General features: G+C 44.8%; 2 protein-coding genes across 2 annotated transcripts in view; one reads left to right on the top strand and one right to left on the bottom strand.

Moving 5' to 3' along the window:
• Nucleotides 1-8,646, top strand: part of OLAH (oleoyl-ACP hydrolase) — a 27,137-nt gene extending 18,491 nt beyond the window's left edge. Inside the window, exons 4-7 of the mRNA XM_010859962.1 lie at nt 537-636; nt 1,540-1,703; nt 6,859-6,941; nt 7,519-8,646. Of these exons, the coding sequence (XP_010858264.1) occupies nt 537-636; nt 1,540-1,703; nt 6,859-6,941; nt 7,519-7,658 (487 nt within the window). The 3' untranslated portion in view covers nt 7,659-8,646. The remainder of the gene's footprint in view (nt 1-536; nt 637-1,539; nt 1,704-6,858; nt 6,942-7,518) is intronic.
• An 820-nt stretch (nt 8,647-9,466) lies between these two features.
• On the bottom strand, nt 9,467-15,944 carry ACBD7 (acyl-CoA binding domain containing 7). Its single transcript, XM_010859964.1, has 4 exons — nt 15,860-15,944; nt 11,143-11,260; nt 10,978-11,040; nt 9,467-10,893 (listed from the first exon to the last, which is right to left on the bottom strand). The coding sequence occupies exons 1-4, from the start codon at nt 15,869-15,871 to the stop codon at nt 10,820-10,822; spliced, it is 267 nt and encodes an 88-aa protein (XP_010858266.1). The 5' UTR covers nt 15,872-15,944; the 3' UTR covers nt 9,467-10,819.
• Between the last annotated feature and the right edge of the window lie 3,796 nt (nt 15,945-19,740).

The raw sequence follows: 19,740 nt of genomic DNA on the forward strand, positions 1-19,740 counted from the left end.
AAAAAAAAAAAAAAACACGAGAGTTTAAAAGGGAAACATTTTAGCAATATTCTAAAAAAGGCTTTAACCTCACAGACTACCTGAAAAGGTGACAGGGACTCCTGGAAGTGCCCAGACTATACCTTGAAAACTGCTGATAAATATTCAATACATAATGACATCTATCTTTCAGGGAGGAAAGGAAATTTAAACTAATTTCAAGACATGGTGGAAATCAGTACTCAATCTTAGTTTGAATTATCTAGGATGTCTTGAAACACTGCGGATGTGGCTGCAAATCATTGAAAACCTGCTGCTGCTGCTGCTGCTAAGTCACTTCAATTGTGTCCGACTCTGTGAGACCCCATAGACGGCAGCCCATCAGGCTCCCCCTACCATTTACAAATAAGTTAGCTATTATTCAACTAATATAAGCTCTCCTTTGGTCTGTTTCTTGATCATTGCTATGTTTATGATGCTTGTTCTTGTGGACTTCTGATGTATTACCATGAGTTTTGTTGAATAGTTATTATCATGTTTTTCTTCCCCAAATGTAGTATGGGATCTTTTACTGCTTTTTTTACCGCACTACATCTCAAAGAAAAATATAATCTAGAACCGGTACATTTATTTGTGTCAAGTTTAAGCCCTCCTCATGTAAGTAATTTCATTTTCCTTAGGGAGGGTGGTGGAAAGGAGGGAAGTGCGGTGGGGAAATCAAGTCATTGTTTTCCGTTCTGATGAGTTTTGATCCAGTAGACATGGTGATGAATAAAAGATACTATTGGTTAATGAAACACTCACAAATCTCTTTTACTGTCCTCTTCTCATCTTTGCTCTGAAATGCACTTTAACTGTTTCCTGGTCAGTGCCTGCACTGGCCCAGGCATCTCTGATTAAAACTATTGATTCTAAGTGTATTTTCCTCCATTCTGAGTCAGCAGAGGATTTAACTTTCAGCACACTAACTGGATCATTCTTTTTTTTTTTTTCAATTAAAAATGTTTATTTATTTTTGGCTGGGCTGGGTCCTCGTTGCTGTGTACATCTTCCTCTAAGTTGCAGAGAGCCAGGGCTCTTCTCTAGGTGTGGTGCAGGCTTCTCATTGCAGTGGCTTCTTTTGTTGTGGAAAGAGGCTCCAGCGCACACAGGCTTCAGTAGCTGCTGCACATGGGCTGAGCAGTTGTGTCAGGCAGGCTTAGTTGCTCCGCGGCATGTGGGATCTTCCTGGACCAGGGATTGAGCCAGTGTGCCCTGCACTACCAAGGCAGATTCTTTTCTGGTGGTCAGGTACTCCTGTCTGCCATCAGGTGATGGTCTGTAAGCACTTCTGTGTCTGAAGGTGTATTCCTGACGTATCCGTGGAGAGACATGTACTCCACGTCCACCTACGTCTCTGCCACCTTGTTCTTCCCACAAGGCAGATTCTTAACCCCTGGACCACCAGGAAAGCCCTGATCAGAGAATTCTCAAAATCACCAAAAGGGAGCGTAGAGAGCGTTCAGCGTCTGAGCAGGTGCTTTAAATGAAATGTCAGACTAATGTTTTTACTGTTTCAAGTCAAAGGCCCGCATTCATCTCCACAAAGATGATTTGTGTAAAGAAGAAATTTTCTATGTAATGAAGAAAGTGGGAGGCATTCCTGACAAATTTTTTGATAAGAAAAAGAGTCCAGAATTTGTTACCAGATTGTTAGCAGATCTTCATATTTTGAATGATGTCACGTAAGTCATTAAGGCACGTTTTTTTTCTCTCTCTCTCTCTCTTTAAAATAATTATCTATGGAAGATGCAGGTTGGCTGTTCTCTGAGGATCCTTATCCAGGAAGGCAGAGTTTGACTTGCTTTCTTTTGAGGCCCACCTGTGATATTTTTGCCCCCTTAAAATGGAGCCTGGGCATGGAAATTACATCAATCAATGATGCACAGGGCATCTTTATCTTTTTTTAAAAAATGTGGTTCAATGTGTGTTGGGTTGGCCAAAAGTTTGTTCGAGTTTTTCCATAAGATCTTACAAAATCCCCAAATGAACTTTTTGGCCAATCCAGTATGCTTTATCACATAAAAAACATTTGTTGAATAAATTACTAATGTCAAAGGATGCTCATCTTCTTAGGGGAACAGCAGAAGGGGATCCCTACTTATTAAATATGTGGAGGTGATCCAGGACAAGGGAGTGGTTTGCTTCTTGGGGGAATTTTGTTCCAGAACCCATTTGGCTCCATGACACCTGACTATTCCTGTCTCCTGAGAGGTCTCACTGACATTTGATTCTTCTAATAGGACTGAAGTCCTAATGTTCCAGATACTGGCCCTAATAAACTGAAACCACAAGGTTCTCCTTTTCCTAATCTCCCCACAGCAGGTCCTGTGGGGCCAGCATTTGGGCCTCAGTCACTATTATATACCATCATGCATTTCTTCAATTTTGTCTGGCTCTTGTCTCCTTTGGGGAGGAGCCAGACAGACGGGTCTGTGTTCCTTTTCTTTCTGCCACTGTGCCTGGAGCTGAACCTAGGGCCTCCACAGGCAGTGCCTGTGAGTAGAAGTTTATACAAATAGCTTTAAAAAAGGAAAAAAGTGGAGCAGACTTGAAGCACCTTGAGAACAGAGACAATCCTGTTCATTTCTATCACATCTCTGCGTTCACACCAATGCTCACCTCTGCTCCACCACTACGGGCACTAGCTGCCCTGGTCTGTCATCTCTTTTCATTTCTACCCCAACCGTCTGAGCAAACGTGATCCCCATAGGGCTGTGCTGTCTGTGTTCCTGGCTTAGCGTAGAGTCAAAATCCAAGAAACACCAGTCCAAGTCTGACATCCCCTACCCCTACTAAAGGAAACGTAATCCAAAGCACTGTGGACATTAGTGAAATAGCGTAGGCAAAAGCTGCTTTTTAATTAAGCCTCGTACAAACATGCCTTCTGTAGAGGCTGTTCACCAGGATCCAGACCCCTGGCCTAGTGGCTGTGAGATTTGGACTCAGGGTCCCGTCTCTCAGAGGAAGGGATGCTGAGAGTAAACCCCTCAAGGTGTGGTGGGTGAGGATGCAAGGAGGTCATGTTTGGGAGACGCCGTGGATATGGCACACAACAAACCACCCTCAATTTTTAAAAATCCAACCCAACAATTCACTACCAGAGGTTCTGATGACTTTGGGGAATTAACATTTGTTAAGAAGAACCCTGAGTGCTGGAAAGGGAGCCAAGGTTCAACAACAGACCCTGAGAGAAATTGAAATAGAGAAGTTCATGACTCACGGGTGGTGGAGGAGGTCCATGGTGCACCTAGTGGGGCCACACGGGGAGGTCAAGGCCAACTGCAGGCAGAGAGGTGGCTGAACCTGATGGACACGCCCTTAGGCCTGGGTGGAGGGCTTTGGGGTTCCTGGGCTAAGTCCGGATTGCTATTGACCAAAGAGCGAACCCCAAAGAGCGGGTTTTGGTAAACTTCATGGGAGGTTTATCTAAAAGGTACACAAGGGAAGGCTCCAGGGGGCCCAGAGCAGCTGTCACCTAGGCCACTGGGGGAGGGTCACAACAGGAACTCACCCGTTTGTGACTCTGCTCCAGGAGGGCCAAGTGTCAGGTCCAGGCTCTCACAAGCTGCCTGGCCACACAGCATGGCTGCTGAGGCACCAACATTATAAAGCAGTTTAGCTAAACTCTCAAGAGGTCTCAAAAGAAACCTCCCCCAGACTGAAAATAAAAGTCATCCACAAGGATATTCTACTCGCAGAATACCAAAAAAAAAAAAATTTTTTTAACAGTCTCACCCTCTCCTCAGAGAATCAAATCTCAGGAGCTACTTAGAAGGATTCACTTCCTCTCTCCAAATCTCAAATGTCCTAAGCTTGTTCTGGATTCTCCTCTTGCTGCTTCAGCTCCTTCCCCTTCCTTGGTCTGCTTTCCTCTCTCCACCTCTCTGCAGCACTCAGCTTTTCCCAATATACAGGAAATCAGGCCTGGAATGTCTCTCCACCCTCTCCTTGCCCATCACCCACCCCCAAGGCTCAAAGCCCGGAGGTCAAAAGGAAAATCTGAGGGAGGAGGGAAGGCTTTGCAGCTCCACTTCACTGAAGCTGTCCTCCCGTCCTACTCGGACGAACACACAGTCCTCTTCTCTCTCTGGGACCCTGATGACACACATGTCAGGCTGTCTGTCATCATCCCAGGGCTCTCAGATGTTCTCCTTTAAAAAAAATTTTTTTTCTTTTCGTTTCAGTTTGAATAATTTCTATTAACCATCTTCACGTTGACTTTGCTCAGCTGTATCAGATCTACTGATGAGCTTGTCAAAGGAATGTCCTATTGCTGCTGCTGCTTATTTCTAGGATTTCTTTTGGACTCTTTCTTGCAGTCTTCACCTCTCTAATGAACTTCCCTATTTGTTCACATATGTCCATCTTTCCTATGAAACCCTTTGGCATCTCCATCATAGCAACTGTCAAGCCCTTGTCTGACAGTTCCAACATCTGGGTCTGATTTGAGTCTTGTGTGTATGTGCTAAGTCACGTCAGTCGTGTCCGACTCTTTGCAATCCTATGGACTCTAGTCTGCCAGGCTCCTCTGTCCATGGGGTTCTCCAGGCAAGAATACTGGAGTGGGTTGCCATGCCCTCCTTCAGGGGATCTTTGCCACCCAGGGATTGAACCGGAGTCTTTTATGTCTCCTGCTTTGGCAGGTGGGTAAGTTACCACTGGGCCACCTGGGAAGCCCATTTAAATCTTATTCTTTTAATTACTTTGCCTCTTGACAATGGAGTTATTTCTTGCTTTTTGTGTCTGATAATTTTTATTTAAAGCTAGGTATCATGCATAAAACAGATATTCTATTGAAAGATATCATGCATGAAACTGACATAAATACATTTTATGATTTGAGCACATCTCCTCTGGCAGGCCATGAATGTGGGGAGTTGGGTCAATCCAGACTGGAGATGAGCTGAGTTTCAGTTTTGTTGCTACTATGGTTACACTTCAGGGCAATGGTTCTCCCAAGTTACTGCGTGCTTACTGTGGAGACTGGACTGGAGAATTTTTCTCAATTTTTCTGTCTCTCTCCAGGCTCTCCCCACTGACAGCTGTTGTTTGGTCCCCTATGTGTGATGCTAGACTCTGGGGTAACAAGGGGAGCTGTTGGACATCCGAGCCAATCTTCAGCTTCAGTCTTAGTCAGGTCCTCTGTGTCTAGGCCTTGTGGGTGGGTCTGGTGGGTATTGGGTGGAAGTTTCCAGTCCCTCCCCAGTAGTAGAAGACTTTGCCTTGGCTTTTGTATAGAATTGGGGGCCTGGTAGCTCAGCTGGTAAAGGATCCACCTGCAATGCAGGAGACCCTGGTTTGATTCTTGGGTCACGAAGATCCCTTGGAGAAGGGATAGGCTACCCACTCCAGTATTCTTGAGCTTCCCTGGTGGCTCAGATGGTAAAGAATCTGCCTGCCAGTGGGAGAACTGGGTTTGATCCCTGGGTTGGGAAGATCCTCTGGAGGAGGGCAAGACAACACACTCCAGTATTCTTACTTGGAAAATCCCAATGGACAGAGGAGCCTGGCAGGCTACAGTCCATGGTGTTGCAACGATTCAGACACAACTGAGTGACTAAGCACAGCACAGGGGGCCCAAGACCCTTCCCATTCCTTCCCCCAGGGTAGAGGGTTAATGCTTCCATCCCCTACATCCATGGGTCTTCCCATGTGCCCTGGGTGGGGGGCGTGGAGGGGAAGTGTTTGATGCCCCTCCTCTAGCAACTGAGATTTCTGCTTGGTAGGAGGGGAGGACTTGACTGGGGGCAGGGTCAGTGTCCGTCTGATGGTCACATCCAATTTCCTGCTGCCCACCTGCCCTGCAGAGAGGGCTATTTCTGACCTCCTGCCTTGTTCCTAGTCTTTCTCATGAACCCCTAGTGGGGGCCATGGACAGAAGCCTGTGAGTCAGTGTGAACTGCATCTGACACATCACCCCATGCTTGGTCCCCAGCACTTGAGCATTTGTAGCTGGTTCCTTCTGGCCCACACGGACAGCAGACACCCTTCATCCTGTGCTCTGCCCACATGATGAGCCAGTCCCTGTGACCCATCTCTCCTTAGAGGGGCCCAGTCTTCCTTGGAGTTCGGTTTCTGGTTTGCCTTGCAAACTCAGCTTCCTGAAGAGTTCAAGAATTTATGGTTTTGCAGTTTGTCGGGCTTTTTTCCTTGTTAGGCCACAAGTGGTGCTCCTGGTTTTCTACATTCCAGGCAGAAGTGGGACTTCTTGCCTGGACTATTGAAATAGACAATTCTTTGTCCCCTTCAGTCTGCTCGACACATTGTACCAGAAGGGATGACTGTCAAGTCTGGTCACGATGTGCCTTGCGCTAAATCCTCCTGGTGGCTTCCTGACTCTCTTAGGATGACCACATTCCTTCAGGAGACCTACACGTGGCCCTTTCTTGCTTAGTATTATTTCTTTTGGGGCACACCACATTGGATGTGGGATCCTGGTTTCCTGACCCAGGATTGAACCTGCACACAGCAACCCTCTCCCAAACAAGGGAGGGCTGGAGGATAGAGAGGTGGCTATTTCAGGGGAATGACAGTTAAAGATACTACATAGCCAGCCCCATTTTGTGTTGGACTGGGTGCCCAGGTGCTACCTGTCTGCACCTGACTGTTCTAGAAGCCAGAAGATCTTGGAAAATAACCTGGACCACAGTGACTCTCAGACAGGTGCCGACATGTAAACGTGCCACGGATTAAAAAAAATAAAATGTTTGTATTGCTGTAAACAGTAAAAGGGAAGGAAGTGAGGACTTGTTTGATTTAAATGAGGTTATTAATAGGAAAAGATTCTAGGGGGTGTCTATTATGAAACGTTACTAACTGGCTCCTTTATATTTGCAGCTCTGACATACCCTCTAAGACTCGTCTTTCTTGTGACATAACATGCTTTTCTGGATCTGAAGATATACCACTGGATATGGAAGGTGAAGTGATCTTGATGGTTTGAGGTGTTTTATTGAGATATCTGATGATTTCCATGCCAGAGGTGCTGGCATGCCTTACAGCACAGATCTGCTTTTTTTAAATGTCCTGTACTAGTATATAAATCCAGTCACACTTTTTTTTCATACACTACAAGGGGATGTGTAATACCCATGCTTCTTTTTATATCCTTAAACTATTGCTATACTTCAAGTAAGTGTCTTTTTTAAACGATTCATGTGTAAAAATGGTCTGGTCAGTATAGGGCACAAAGGCAAATAAAAGTATTAGTGTTAACAACAACAACAAAACTCTCAACTGGCAGTTACATGGAGTAGAAAACTGGTCCCGGTTTTATCTAGTGTAAACGGAGAGATGTCAGTTGTGTGTAAAATGGGAGAAGGCGGGTGATACCACTGTATACTGCTAGGTCTCTGAGAAATTAAAAATTCAGGGTGTACAGAACATGAGACCATGGAAGTAACCCTACGACTAGTGTGCTCTTAGAAAAGTAACACCTGGGAGTAACTCTGTGGGTGGTGGCGTCATCTGTTATTAAATACAATTCTGTTTTTTCAGCCTGGAAAGACGTAACCAGTGGAAGTTTTGACAGTTTTGTGCTTCCAGGAAACCACTTCTATCTTATGGAACCTTCCAACACAAGCTTCATCAAGAAGTACATAACCAAGACTCTAGAAATATCAGCGTTCACCTCTTGACAGATATCTCCCCTTCTTGGTCTTAAGACAGTCCAGTTGATTATCTGATACTCTTCTTCAGTTTTTTTAGAGTAGCTTAGGACTTTGTTTCAGAGATTGGAAAATGATACATTTGCTGCTGTCAGGGTGATGGTTATCTACAAATGTATTTCCCCAGAGCATTTACGTATCTAGGGGATGAAAGATGAATGGGTCAAGAATACTTCCGGGAGGGTCTTTCTTCTTTGTATTAGAATCTCATTTGAGTCTCATCTGTGGAAGTTTTGTCAATGAAATTCCTGCTTGGTCGATGATTTATTTCTTCCTTTCGGTTATTCTGACAGTGAAAATCACAGGCAGGGGAAGTGCTTGAAATGAAATGACTGTTTCATTAACACACTGTGGCCCAAAGCCTGATCTCACCTTTTGAAATATAGGGTTGCCCCATTCAATGAGGAAATGTAGCCTACTGTTAAAATAAGACAGCCCTGAATAATCATTGCTGCCTGTCCTGGCAAGTCCCCGGAATGCCTGTAGCCTTCTTAGGTTCTCTTCTAAGGGGTTCCTCCAACCTGGATTGCCTGTTGTCTCTGTGTGTCCCTGCTGCTCTTTATGCAATGACCAACTGGGACTCAGGGCAACTGTTTGGGGTCTAGTCCTTGGCATACAGAGGGTCAAGCACAAATGCCAGACCCAACAGGCTGCCTCAGCTTTGTGTGTGATCATCTGAACCAGACATAGAGAGAAAGCACACCAGCTGGAAACAGACAGAAGAAAAAAGGGGGAAAATTAAATAGGAGAATGACTTGAGTCCGAGCAACGGCAGAACACCACTGGTAGGATTCATAGATACCTACTGCCTGGATGGAGAGGCACCATATCCCCAGGGCTACGTGGGTCCTGCCATCTCTGCCAAGTCCCAAACTGTGTGTGTCTCTTGGAATCCTAGCTGTTCAATTGGCACCTTGATTTGTTATCTCCCTCGGTTCTTCACAATAAAGCCCCTACTTCATGCAACCAGTGTCTCCTCCTTATGGCTTCAAATGCTTGACACAGCTTGACACACTAAAATGTCGCCTTCTAAAGCATGGATGTGTTTGGGATCACATAATAGGGGGTTGTGTTTTTGTTGGTTTAAAAATAGTATATAGAGAATCTTAGTAAGTTTAAGGGAAATGCACACAAGAGGGATTTTTTAGAATGTATCATTCTTTTTAATATTTATTTATTTACTTGGCTGCAGTGGGTCTTAGTCGCAGCATGTGAACTCTAAGCTGCAGCATGTGGGATCTAGTTCCCTGGCCAGGGATCAAACCCGGGCCCCTGCATTGGGACCTCTGAGTCTTAGCTACTGGACCACCAGGGAAGTCCCCATTGTTTCTTTTTAACAAAGTGAAAATAATACAAAATTCACCATGGCGGGGAGAAGGGTTTTGAGTTAGAATTCATGTAATACAATTGAGCTAAAGGTAACCTCAAGAAACTATGTTCCCTGTTTAGTACGCACTGAACTGTGCTTTACTCTTTGGTGTAGGATACAGGGCTCCATTCTGGAAGGATTGGTGCTAAAGGAATCTAGATTTGTGATTATTCATTCGAACAACCTGTAGTTACTACAGTCCACAAATAGGAATCTCATGATGCAGCCGACGCCAGGCTTTTGGGGTGGGTGTGAGGTCCACACAGGAACAGCTCGAAGAGTTTCTGAGCCCTCCGCTGGAAGAGGGTGTTGACTTCTTCGTGGAAGGCTTCTGTCTTTAGGCAACACTTAGTACAGAGGAGAATCACCTTTACTTTCCAAAGTTTTCCAGATTAGAAATCAAGCTAGATTTGTTTTTCATTAAACTTTTTATTTTGAGGGAACTGTAGATTCACATGGGGTTCTAAGAAACAACACAGAGCTCCCCAGTTTCCCCAGATGGCAACATCGTGAGAAATTCTAGGGTCACCGGCCAATCAGGGGATGACATTGATACAGAACATCCCATCACCGCTGGATCCCTCCTGCTGGCCTTTTAACATCCTCCCCCATTCCCCTCCTCCTTGGCAATCACTGTTCAGTCCTCAAGGTTTGTAATTTTGCCAATTCAAGAATGTTACGTAAACAGGATCATACAATATACAACCTTTTGGGACTGGCTTTTATTTCACCCAAAATAATTCCCTGAAAATTCATCTAGTTGATCCAAAATTTTTTTTCTTAAGTCACATGAAATCAATCTCTCACACAACACCAAACCTACACCCTTCAGCAGGGGACAGGCACCCAGTCTGGAAAGATTTCTAGCCTGTGGAATCTCAAGCAGATGTTAGGACTCTGAAAATGAGACCACCTTCTTTCAGAGAGCCTGTGGACAGCCAAGTGAGACTGCAAACTGGTCCAACAGACACTCCAGATTCTGCATTTTCACTCTGATAAAACTGGACTTCAGAGGCATACTGCACAGTCTGTCATCACCAGCTACTACCTTTCAGCCTGACGTTTTTGTCTTAAGCATAGAAACTTGAATAGTTGATAGCCCATGACAGCTTTTATTCTTTCTTTGAAGAGTTTGAGATAGACTCATAAGTTTATTTTTTAAAGTTTTGTTGCTTGCTATCAGGTTTTATATAGTATACACTTTTAAATTAAGGTAGGATAATTACAGGTACCTCATTCAATTCTTACCCTCTGAGATCAACATTTTCCCCTTACCCTACAGATGAGCTTTAGCAAAGCTTCAGTAACTTGCCTTGGGTTACCTATAAATCAGTCACTGAAGGGAGCCTGGAGCCGGGTGTGTCTGTATTGCTGAGGCTCCGTGTTGGTGTGAACCCCAAAGCTACACAGTGAAACAAAGACCCTTGTGATTAGTTCTTAATAAACTGTGCTGATTATACCAGTAAGACCACTTCACTGCAGAAAAAACAGAGGAGTCAAAAGAACAAGCAATGATTAATGTTTTTGTGTACACACTACCAGAGCAACACTTTAAAAAGAACTCTTAAAAATTGCCTGGTTTTAGCAAGTAAAATTTCGTTAAACATGTAGTTTCAGCATACCTCTAATTCAGAATGACAAGTCATGTTACCAGCAAAAATATTGATGACCCATCAAGAGTCACAGTGCATTTCTCCCTAAGTATTAGGTCACGATACCATTATGAAGGCTTCAAAAGGAAAATTCTGTCACGGGCTGGATTCTAGATTCCGTATTTTTCTATTAGCTCTTTTGCTTTAGAAATATAGGCATTCATGGCATCTTCCTTTGATAATCCTAGAAAGATACAAACAGGTTGACTCACCGACCGATGTATGTGGAAATTAAGAAGGTTCGTGTAACATTTAAAAAACTAACTACCTTTTTGAAGGTTCCAGGCTTCCCACTTAGCCTTTCCTTTTAGATCTAACAGTGCTGGACACTCTGCCAAAAGAAGGACAGATATTCACAGGATTACTTGTTATTTTACGCTTCTACACTGTTCAATAAAGTGTACTGTTATTTTTTAATATGACAGCACAATACCAATATCTATGTCTCCAATTACAGACTGTTTGTAGAGTCCATAGAGCTCTTTTAATTCCTCATCATCTGGCCTGGTTTTCAGCTTCCTCACGTCTTTGGCCGCCTTGTCAAAATCAGCCTAAAACAAAAAGACACAGTGCATTTGCTAACTTTTGGCAGGTTTATTTGCTTCAGGGGAACTTAAAGAGGACAGGAAGCTTTCAATCAGAAATGAACTATTACTGCTCTGGTTTCACCAGAATTATTCTTATTTTAACTTGTGGATACTTCCTCTGGTCCTTACCTGTTACATGGACAATGCACCTATGTATTTGATACAGAGGACAAAATAAAATTCTTAATATTTAAAATGTTTATCTAAATGTTTAAAAACTGAAGAATACATAAATAAATGGAAAGATATTCCCTGTTCATGGATAGAAAAAGTTAACAGTTAGTAAAATGTTCATCTTACCCAAAGTCATCAACAAACTCAATGCAATTCACTATCAAAATTCCCATGGTATTTTTCATAGAAAGAGAAAAAGCAATCCTAAAATGTGTATGGCAGAGAAGGCAATGGCACCCCACTCCAGTACTCTTGCCTGGAAAATCCCATGGATGGAGGAGCCTGGAAGGCTGCATGCAGTCCATGGGGTCACTGAGGGTAGGACACAACTGAGCGACTTCCCTTTCACTTTTCACTTTCACGCATTGGAGAAGGAAATGGCAACCCACTCCAGTGTTCTTGCCTGGAGAATCCCAGGGACAGGGGAGCCTGGTGGGCTGCCATCTATGGGGTCACACAGAGTTGGACACGACTGAAGTGACTTAGCAGCAAAATGTGTATGGAACTATAAAAGCTAAAGCAATCTTGAGAAAGAAGAACAAAGCTGGAGGCATCACAATTCCTGATTTAAAATAATATTACAAGCTATATAGTAAGCAAAATATATGGTATGGTACTATATGGTACTGACATATAAACAGACACAAAGATCCATGGAACGGAGTCAAGACCCCAGAAATAAACCCATGCATATATGGTCTATTCGTTTATGACAAAGGACCCAAGAATATACAGTACAGAAAGGACAGTGTCTTCAGTCAACAATTCTGGGAAAACTGAATACACATGCAAAAAAATGAGACTGGACTCCATCTTACACCACATACAAAAATCAACTCAAAATGAATTATAGACTTGAACATGAGATTTAAACTGTAAACAACTAGAAAAAGACATAGAATGTTCCTTGACATCATTCTTAGCAATGATTTTTGGATGTGACACCGAAAGCAAAACTAGTTAAAACGAAAATAAACACAAGAGACTACAGCAAACAAAAAAGCTCCTGCACAACAAAGGAAACCATCAACAAAATGAAAAGGCAGCCCACTGAATGGGACAAAATATTTGCAAACTGTATATCTGATAAGGGGCTAATTTCCAAAATACATACAGAACTCATATGACTGAACATCAAAAAAAAAAAAAAAGCAAAACAATCTGATTTTAAAAGAGTCGGGAGATTTTTCCACAGAAGATATATAGGGACCTGAAATGATGCTCCACATCATTAAGCATCAGGAAAATGAAATCAAAACAACAATGACATATCGCCCCATATCTGTAAGAACGGCTACGATCAAAAAGGCAAGAAATAGCCAGTGCTGATGAGGATGTGGCGAAAAGGGCACCCTATACACCTTGGTGGGAATGCAAATTGGTGCAGCCACTGTGGAAAACAGTGTGAAGCTTCCTCAAAAAAATTTAAAAAAGAACTACTATATGATCTCATAACCCACTTTGGAGTATTTATCCAAAGGAAATGAAATCAGTTTCTTGAAGAGACATCTAAATATACTAAAATGTGTCAATACTAATGGCCTCTATTGGTAAGTTTCCTGTTTTTTAAAAAAAACCATCCGTACTCTCCAAATTTCCCATAATGTGTACATATTGTATCTATAATAAGGACAAAGTTAAAATGCTACATCACTGCCCTCAGCTTCCTAAGGGCAGGACAGGGAGACACTGTCCAGGAGGTATAAGGATCCTTCCCTTCAGGGTTGGCAGGCATCTCGGGTGTTCTATCTGCTGTGAAGTCCCGTGCCATCTTCCAATGACAGCAACTCAAGTCCTTTTGGCAAGCTAAGCCTTGATACGAATTCTAAGGCTTTTCAGAAACCATGCTAAGTCCCTGCCTTCCAGGAAGGAGTTTTTGGAAGACTGTGCTTCATGTTTTGAGGGGTATGGAACCATCTGACAAGCTCATCAAAGTCTTGGACCCTCTCCAAAGTGGAGCCCTTGACCATTTCCCAGGCAATTTCAGGGGTCCCCTCTCTCATCTCTCACCAGGCAGAGAAGAAAAACCCATTCCAGAGCAGGGCCCAGGGCCAGTCCGTCTCTCCAGCATGCCCTTCCCTGGCACCCCAACGTGGTACACTTGTGTTCTACATGGCAGTTTTGATGTGCCTTCTCCCAGCCCAGCCTCGATGAGCCGTGGCAGGAAAAACATCGGGCTCGCATCAGGATCCTGGAGTTTAATTCTAGCTTGGAGACACACTGCCCTGGGACTCTGTGTAAGCAATGGAGAGATTTGGCTTCAGCTCAAAAAAAAGGCATCAGACTCAGCTGGGAAGCACAAGGATGAAACAAGAATAAGACCGTAAATATTCTTGACTTCATTCTGTTGACTCTGCCGGCCCAGAGCTCACCACTTGTATCACAGTGGTATCACACTATTGATTCAATATGTATTGAACACTTCTGAGGGGCCAGGCCTTGGGAGAGCAGACAGGGATGAACAGGGCAGCCAGCTTTCACAAAGCTCAGCGTCCTGTGGGAGATGAGTGGGTCACAGTGATCATGTGATACTTGCTCAAGCAGAGGAGCAGTGGGTGCCCTGGGACCACAGAGAAGGGAGTAGTCACGAGGGTGGAAGGCACATTTTTAGAGGAGATGATGCTTAGCTGAGCCTGGGGAGGGGTCAGTGCCTAGGGGATGGACAGAGACAGGGAAGGGGATTCCAGGCAGCCCCAACAGTATTTATTAGGGCTCAGCACAAGGGCTGGTGGGAATGTATTTGTTCCCCCCAAGTATTCAGAACAGAGGATAGGCACAAATGTTCATCTCAGTAGCAAGAGCCTTGCCTTAACAGAGTGCTGGCAGGTGGTAGGAGCCCATCTGAGCCCTGTACCTCCTTGTTGAATACATGAATGAAAGTGAGTAGATATTAGGAGAGTCTGAAATCATCATAGGTGAGAAACAGATTTTTTTTTTTCTTTTAATCTTTGGCCACACCTCACCACATGCAGGTTCTTAGTTCCCTGACCAAGGATGGAACCTACACCCGCTGCGGTGAAGCACAGAGTCTTAACCACTGGACCACCAGGGAAATCCCAGAAACAGGGATTTAAAGGTACAGTCATTTACACTTAATTCCAAGAACTCTGAGCCAAAGGGAAAGTTGGATGATGTTCCCGTGCTGCTGCAGAGCTGGGCTCGCAGCTTTGGGTGAGGAATTTCAACCTCCGCTAAGCTCACTCTGCTGGAGTCGGGTCCTCAGCACCCTGGCTGAAAGCTGACCCACTGGATTTCCCCTGCACCTGTGCCTGAAGGGTCTTCAGAACAACTCCCTTAAAACCTCTCCTCACACCCTCTCCCGTTCATGTTTTCACAAGGCCCCCGACCCCACCCTTGGTGTAGCAGTGACCCTGGTGTCACCACTGTCCCATGGGGTGCACCCTGCCATGTACCCAGTGCAGACAATTAAAAATTTTAAAGAATATTTAGTAGTGACAAAAAGCTCATAGTACAAAAAGAGAGAGCAAGCAAAATTATATAAAAAGCAAAGTGTGTGTATAAACATTCACATATCACAGAGATGTTTCTCGAACACTTGAGAAAGTAACTTAGTGCTACTGTGATTATCACTTGGGTGAAGGAATGCCTGATGTTTTACTTTATATTATGGGCTTCCCTGGTGAAGAATCCGCCTGGTTTCATATCTGGGTTGGGAAGATCCCCTTGAGAAAATAGCTGCCCACTCGAGTATTCTTGCCTGGAGAATTCCATGGACAGAAGAGCCTGGCGGGTCCATGGGGTCACAAAGAGTCGGACAGGCCTGAGAGACTAACACTTTCCCTTTTTTCCTCTTTTACTTCATATTTGTTCTCTTTCTCTCAAATTTCCACCCTGAACATATATATTTTTTTCCCTCCAAAGATCATAAGAACAGTATTTTAAGATCGTGGTTTTCCAGATCTCTGCACTTGCCTGGGAGAACCCCTAGACGTGCCCAAGGAGCAAGGGAAGGCCGCAGCCGCCCACACCTCCCTCTCCACGATAGCAAGAGAGCGCTGGGCAGGCCCACCGGGTCCGCCGGAAGCAACGCCGCGCCCGCCCTCCCCTCGCCCGTGCCGGGTTTGCGTCTAACCAGTCCCCGGGGTTCACAAGAGTTGCTATAGGGAGCCCGGCACGCCGTCAACTGAGTGCACCGGTGCGGACTACGCGCAATAAGGGGGCGCTGGGGATGGGGTGGGCGTGTCTCGGGGGTCCCCTCGGACTGCCACCGGGGACAAAGGCGACTGGCAGCAGCAGCCCGAAGCGGCGGGGCAGAGATGCGCCGCGCCCCCGGCGGGCCGTCACGCCGGCCCCACGCTCTACTCGAGCGCTTTTCTCCGGGACGGACGCTCCTCCCCGCCCCCAGCAGTTTTAGCACACCCAGCTCACCTGCAGGGACATGGCGGCTAAACCTGGACGATGCCCGTCTCCAAGCGCCGGGTTCCCGGGACCCCGCGCCCAGCGGCTTCTTAAAGGGCAGAGAGCCTCCGCCCGCCGGCTCCCGTTGGTCGCGCTCCCGGGCCCGGCCTATGCCCATTGGTCGCTGGCCCGCGAGGGCAAGGCTGGGCGGTGAGTGACACCCTCCGGGCCCGCTGGGCCGCGCTCTTCTCCCAGCCCAAGCCCTACAGAGAGTTGTACGCTGCCAGAGGTTACAACTGGCAAGGCGCAGGGAAGAGAATATAAATGAGCTCCTCTCTGCCCCTGACTCGCTGTATTCATTCTCTAGAAGTTGTTTGCAGGAAATCCTGAGAGGTCTCTCTAGGGCACTGACCTCACTTGGGATTCCTTTTGATATATACCTCTGTCCTCTGCATGATTCTTAGAACTTAGATGGCAGACAGCCTTTATCTGATGTCTCTGTCTCCCGGCCCGTCTTTAGGCACAGCCCATCAGGAATGAAGAGGTAGTTTGCCTCTTTTCTTCTCGTTATAAAAGGAGAGCCACTTACATTCTGAACACGCTCTGCAACCATCCCAGCTGGATTTCAATGAGGGTAAAAAAAAAAGCACAGGACTCTTCAACATGACCCCGTTCTCGAAGGGCACAAACCCAGTGTCACTCCAAGTCTGCAGACACAGAACGAGGTTGTAATTCACATCTGATTAAATTTTCATAGAACTGGAACTGCATTTTCTGGTCATCTGAGGAGTTCATTACATAGAAGTCTTCCTGGAGCAAAGTGATTGGAAGAAAGGGCAAACTCAGTTTTGAGAAAGCTATTGATTTGAAATGTCTAACAATGTAAACAAGATACAGGAGTTCAAGGCCCTAAAACGGTTTGCCTTGTTTTCGCATAAGAAACATTTTACCTTGTTTTTGCATAAGATTACACTTAAAAATTATTTGCTACATCTTCACGTAAATCCCTTGGTTTTTTATTTTCTCCTCAAAACTATTTTCATGGTGAAATCAATGAGTTTCCAAATAAAGGACAAAAAGCAAATTTTAGAACAATATACTGAAAGGAGAATTCCCTGGTGGTCCGGTAGTTAGGGCTCTGCGCTTTCACTGCTGAGGGCCAGATTGGATCCCTGGTGGGGGAACTAAGATTCCACAAGCCATGTGATGTGGCCCCCAAAAAAGAAAAAGAAATTCCTTTTTCTGTCCTTGGCAGAACTTTTTTCAAAATTTCCCAACGATGAGAAGCACACTAAAAGGCACAATGAAAATAGCAGCTGAAGAAGAGCAAGTGCTCTGTCTGCTAGGGAAAGCCCTCTTTATCAGTGTGTGTCAGCCGGGAAATACTGCAGTGAGCTCCGGTATCGGTGTGTATCTGCAGCTGAGACATTTTGATATTATAGTCATTATAAAAAATTAGGAGGAAAAGAGAGGGAAGATTCACTGTGCTCCATTTTATTCTCTAAGTCTAGAATGTTATTTCAAGCACTCTTTTCAAAACATGTTCTTCTCTTGAGTTGCCATCCTCCTACTGGTTGCCAGGGCCATGACTGGCCTGTCTCAACGAGCAAAAAGAAACAACAGAAACATCAATGTCCTCTGTTCAGTGATCATAATATACTGCTGCTGCTAAGTTGCTTCAGTCGTGTCTGACTCTGTGCGACCCCATAGACGGCAGCCCAACAGGCTCCCCCGTCCCTGGGATTCTCCATGCAAGAACATTGGAGTGGGTTGCCATTTCCTTCTCCAATGCATGAAAGTGAAAAGTGAAAGGGAAGTCACTCAGTCGTGTCTGACTCTGTGCGACCCCATGGACTGCAGCCTACCAGGCTCCTCCGCCCATGGGATTTTCCAGGCAAGAATACTGGAGTGGGGTGCCATTGCCTTCTCTGCATAATATGCTAGGTACAATGAAAACTCAGTTTTGTGGAACCCTTAGGGAGTCAGTAAAGCTGGACAATAAAGATTTTTATTTTTATTATTATTAAATATTCATTATAAACCAGTATGCATATACATGTTTTTTTAAAAATAAAGGGTGCATTTATGAACATACCACCAATTTAAGAAATAGAACACTCCCCTTTACCTCTGTGACTCTCCTGGTTCCATCCCACCCTATCCTCCTTACTCTCTCACACTTTCATTCATCTAATCAAACAGTTATTGAGTGCCAACATGACCCAGGCACCCTTCTAGGTTTTTGAGAAACAACAGTCAGCAAAACAAACAAGAATCCCTATCCTTAAAAAAAAAAAAAAAAGAATCCATATCTTTGTCTTACATTTTGGTAGGGGATGACAGATAATAAACATATAAAAAAAGCAAATTATACAATCTATTGAAAGATGTTAGGTGATAGGTGCTATTTTCTTTTGCAAAGATTTTTTTGACTTGGACCATTTTTAAAGTCTTTATTGGGCTTCCTTAGTGGTCCAGTGGTTAAGAATCTGCCTGCCAATGCAGGGGACACAGGTATGCCCTAGTCCAGGAACTAGATCTCACGTGCTGCAGAGAAATTAAGCCCATGCACCACCACTACTGAGCCTGCACTTTAGAACCCGTGAGTTGCAACTACTGAAACCCAAGTGCCTTGGTCCGGTCCACTGACACAAGAGAAGTCGCTGCAATGAAAGCCTGTGCACTGCAACCAAGAGCAGCCCCTGCTCACCACAACTAAAGCTCTCATCCAGCAGTGAAGACCCAGCACAGCCAAAAAAAAAAAAAAATATATATATATATTAAAAAATAAAATCTTTAGGAATTTGTTACAATATTGCTTCCGTCTTACGTTTTTCTGGGTTTTTGGCCATGAGGCATGTAGAATCTTAGCTCCGTGACCAAGCATCGAAACTGCGCCGCCTGCATTGGGATGTGAAGTCCCAACCACTGGACCACCAGGGCAGCCCCTGATAGGTGCAGTTTTCAAAAAGAGCAGAGCAAAGAGATGGAGAATCTTGTGCATGTGGAGTGAGGAGGTGACTTGCCATTATAAACATGGTCATCAGGATGGGTCTCTTGGGAAGATGACATTTGAGTAAAAGTTGAAGGAAGTGAGGGAGCTGGCCTGGAAGATCCCTGGGGAAGAGGTTCCCTTACAAAAACAGCATCCAGTACAAAGGCACTCAGAAATGAGCTTCCTGGCAGGTGTGATATGCCAATGGGGCTGGAGCAGAGTAGCAAGAGCAGAGGTCTAATGGAGACCTAATCATACAACACCTTGTCTGAAGGCGTTTGGCTTCAAGTGGGGGAGTCAAACAGAACCACTGAAGGGTTCTGAGTGAGGACTGACATGATCTGACTTTATCCTTTTTTTTTTAAGAATCTCTTCTGTTACTATGACTACAAAAAACAACATTGGAAGCAAGAGTCTTACTATAATAATCCAGGGGAGAACTTATGGGTGTCTCCAACTCAGGTGGCAGCAGTGGAGGCAGTGAGATGTTCAGATTCTGCATTTATTTTGAAGGTAAAGTCAACAGGAGTCCCTGATAGATTCTATATTGGTATGAAAGAAAGAGAGGAATCAGGACAGCTCTGAGATGTTTGCCTTGAGTAACTGGAAGGACTATAGGTGGAGTTGGCCTGATGGCATGGCAAAGATCAGAGTCCCTTGGACAGCAGGATCAAATCAGTCAAATCCCAAATGAAATCAACCCTGAATATTCACTGAAAGGACTGTTGCTAAAGCTGAAGCTCCAATACTTTCCCCACCTGATGCAAAGAGCTGGCTCATTGGAAAAGACCCTGATGCTGGGAAAGATTGAAGGCCAAAGGAAAAGAGGGTGGCAGAGGATTAGGTGGTTGGATAGCATCACCAGTTCAGCAGACAAGAACTTGGGCAAGCTCCGGAAGATAGTGAGGGGCAGGGA

This window comes from Bison bison, unplaced genomic scaffold (assembly GCF_000754665.1).
Source record: "Bison bison bison isolate TAMUID 2011002044 unplaced genomic scaffold, Bison_UMD1.0 scf7180017864461, whole genome shotgun sequence".
In the NCBI taxonomy this organism is placed as follows: domain Eukaryota; kingdom Metazoa; phylum Chordata; class Mammalia; order Artiodactyla; family Bovidae; genus Bison; species Bison bison.

What these genes read in the sequence shown, in the direction of transcription:
- ACBD7 (XM_010859964.1), bottom strand. An exon ending in AATTGGAGACATAGATATTG is followed by an intron (nt 11,041 to 11,142) that starts GTATTGTGCTGT and finishes TTCTTTTGGCAG; the next exon opens with AGTGTCCAGCACTGTTAGAT. An exon ending in AGCCTGGAACCTTCAAAAAG is followed by an intron (nt 10,894 to 10,977) that starts GTAGTTAGTTTT and finishes GTATCTTTCTAG; the next exon opens with GATTATCAAAGGAAGATGCC.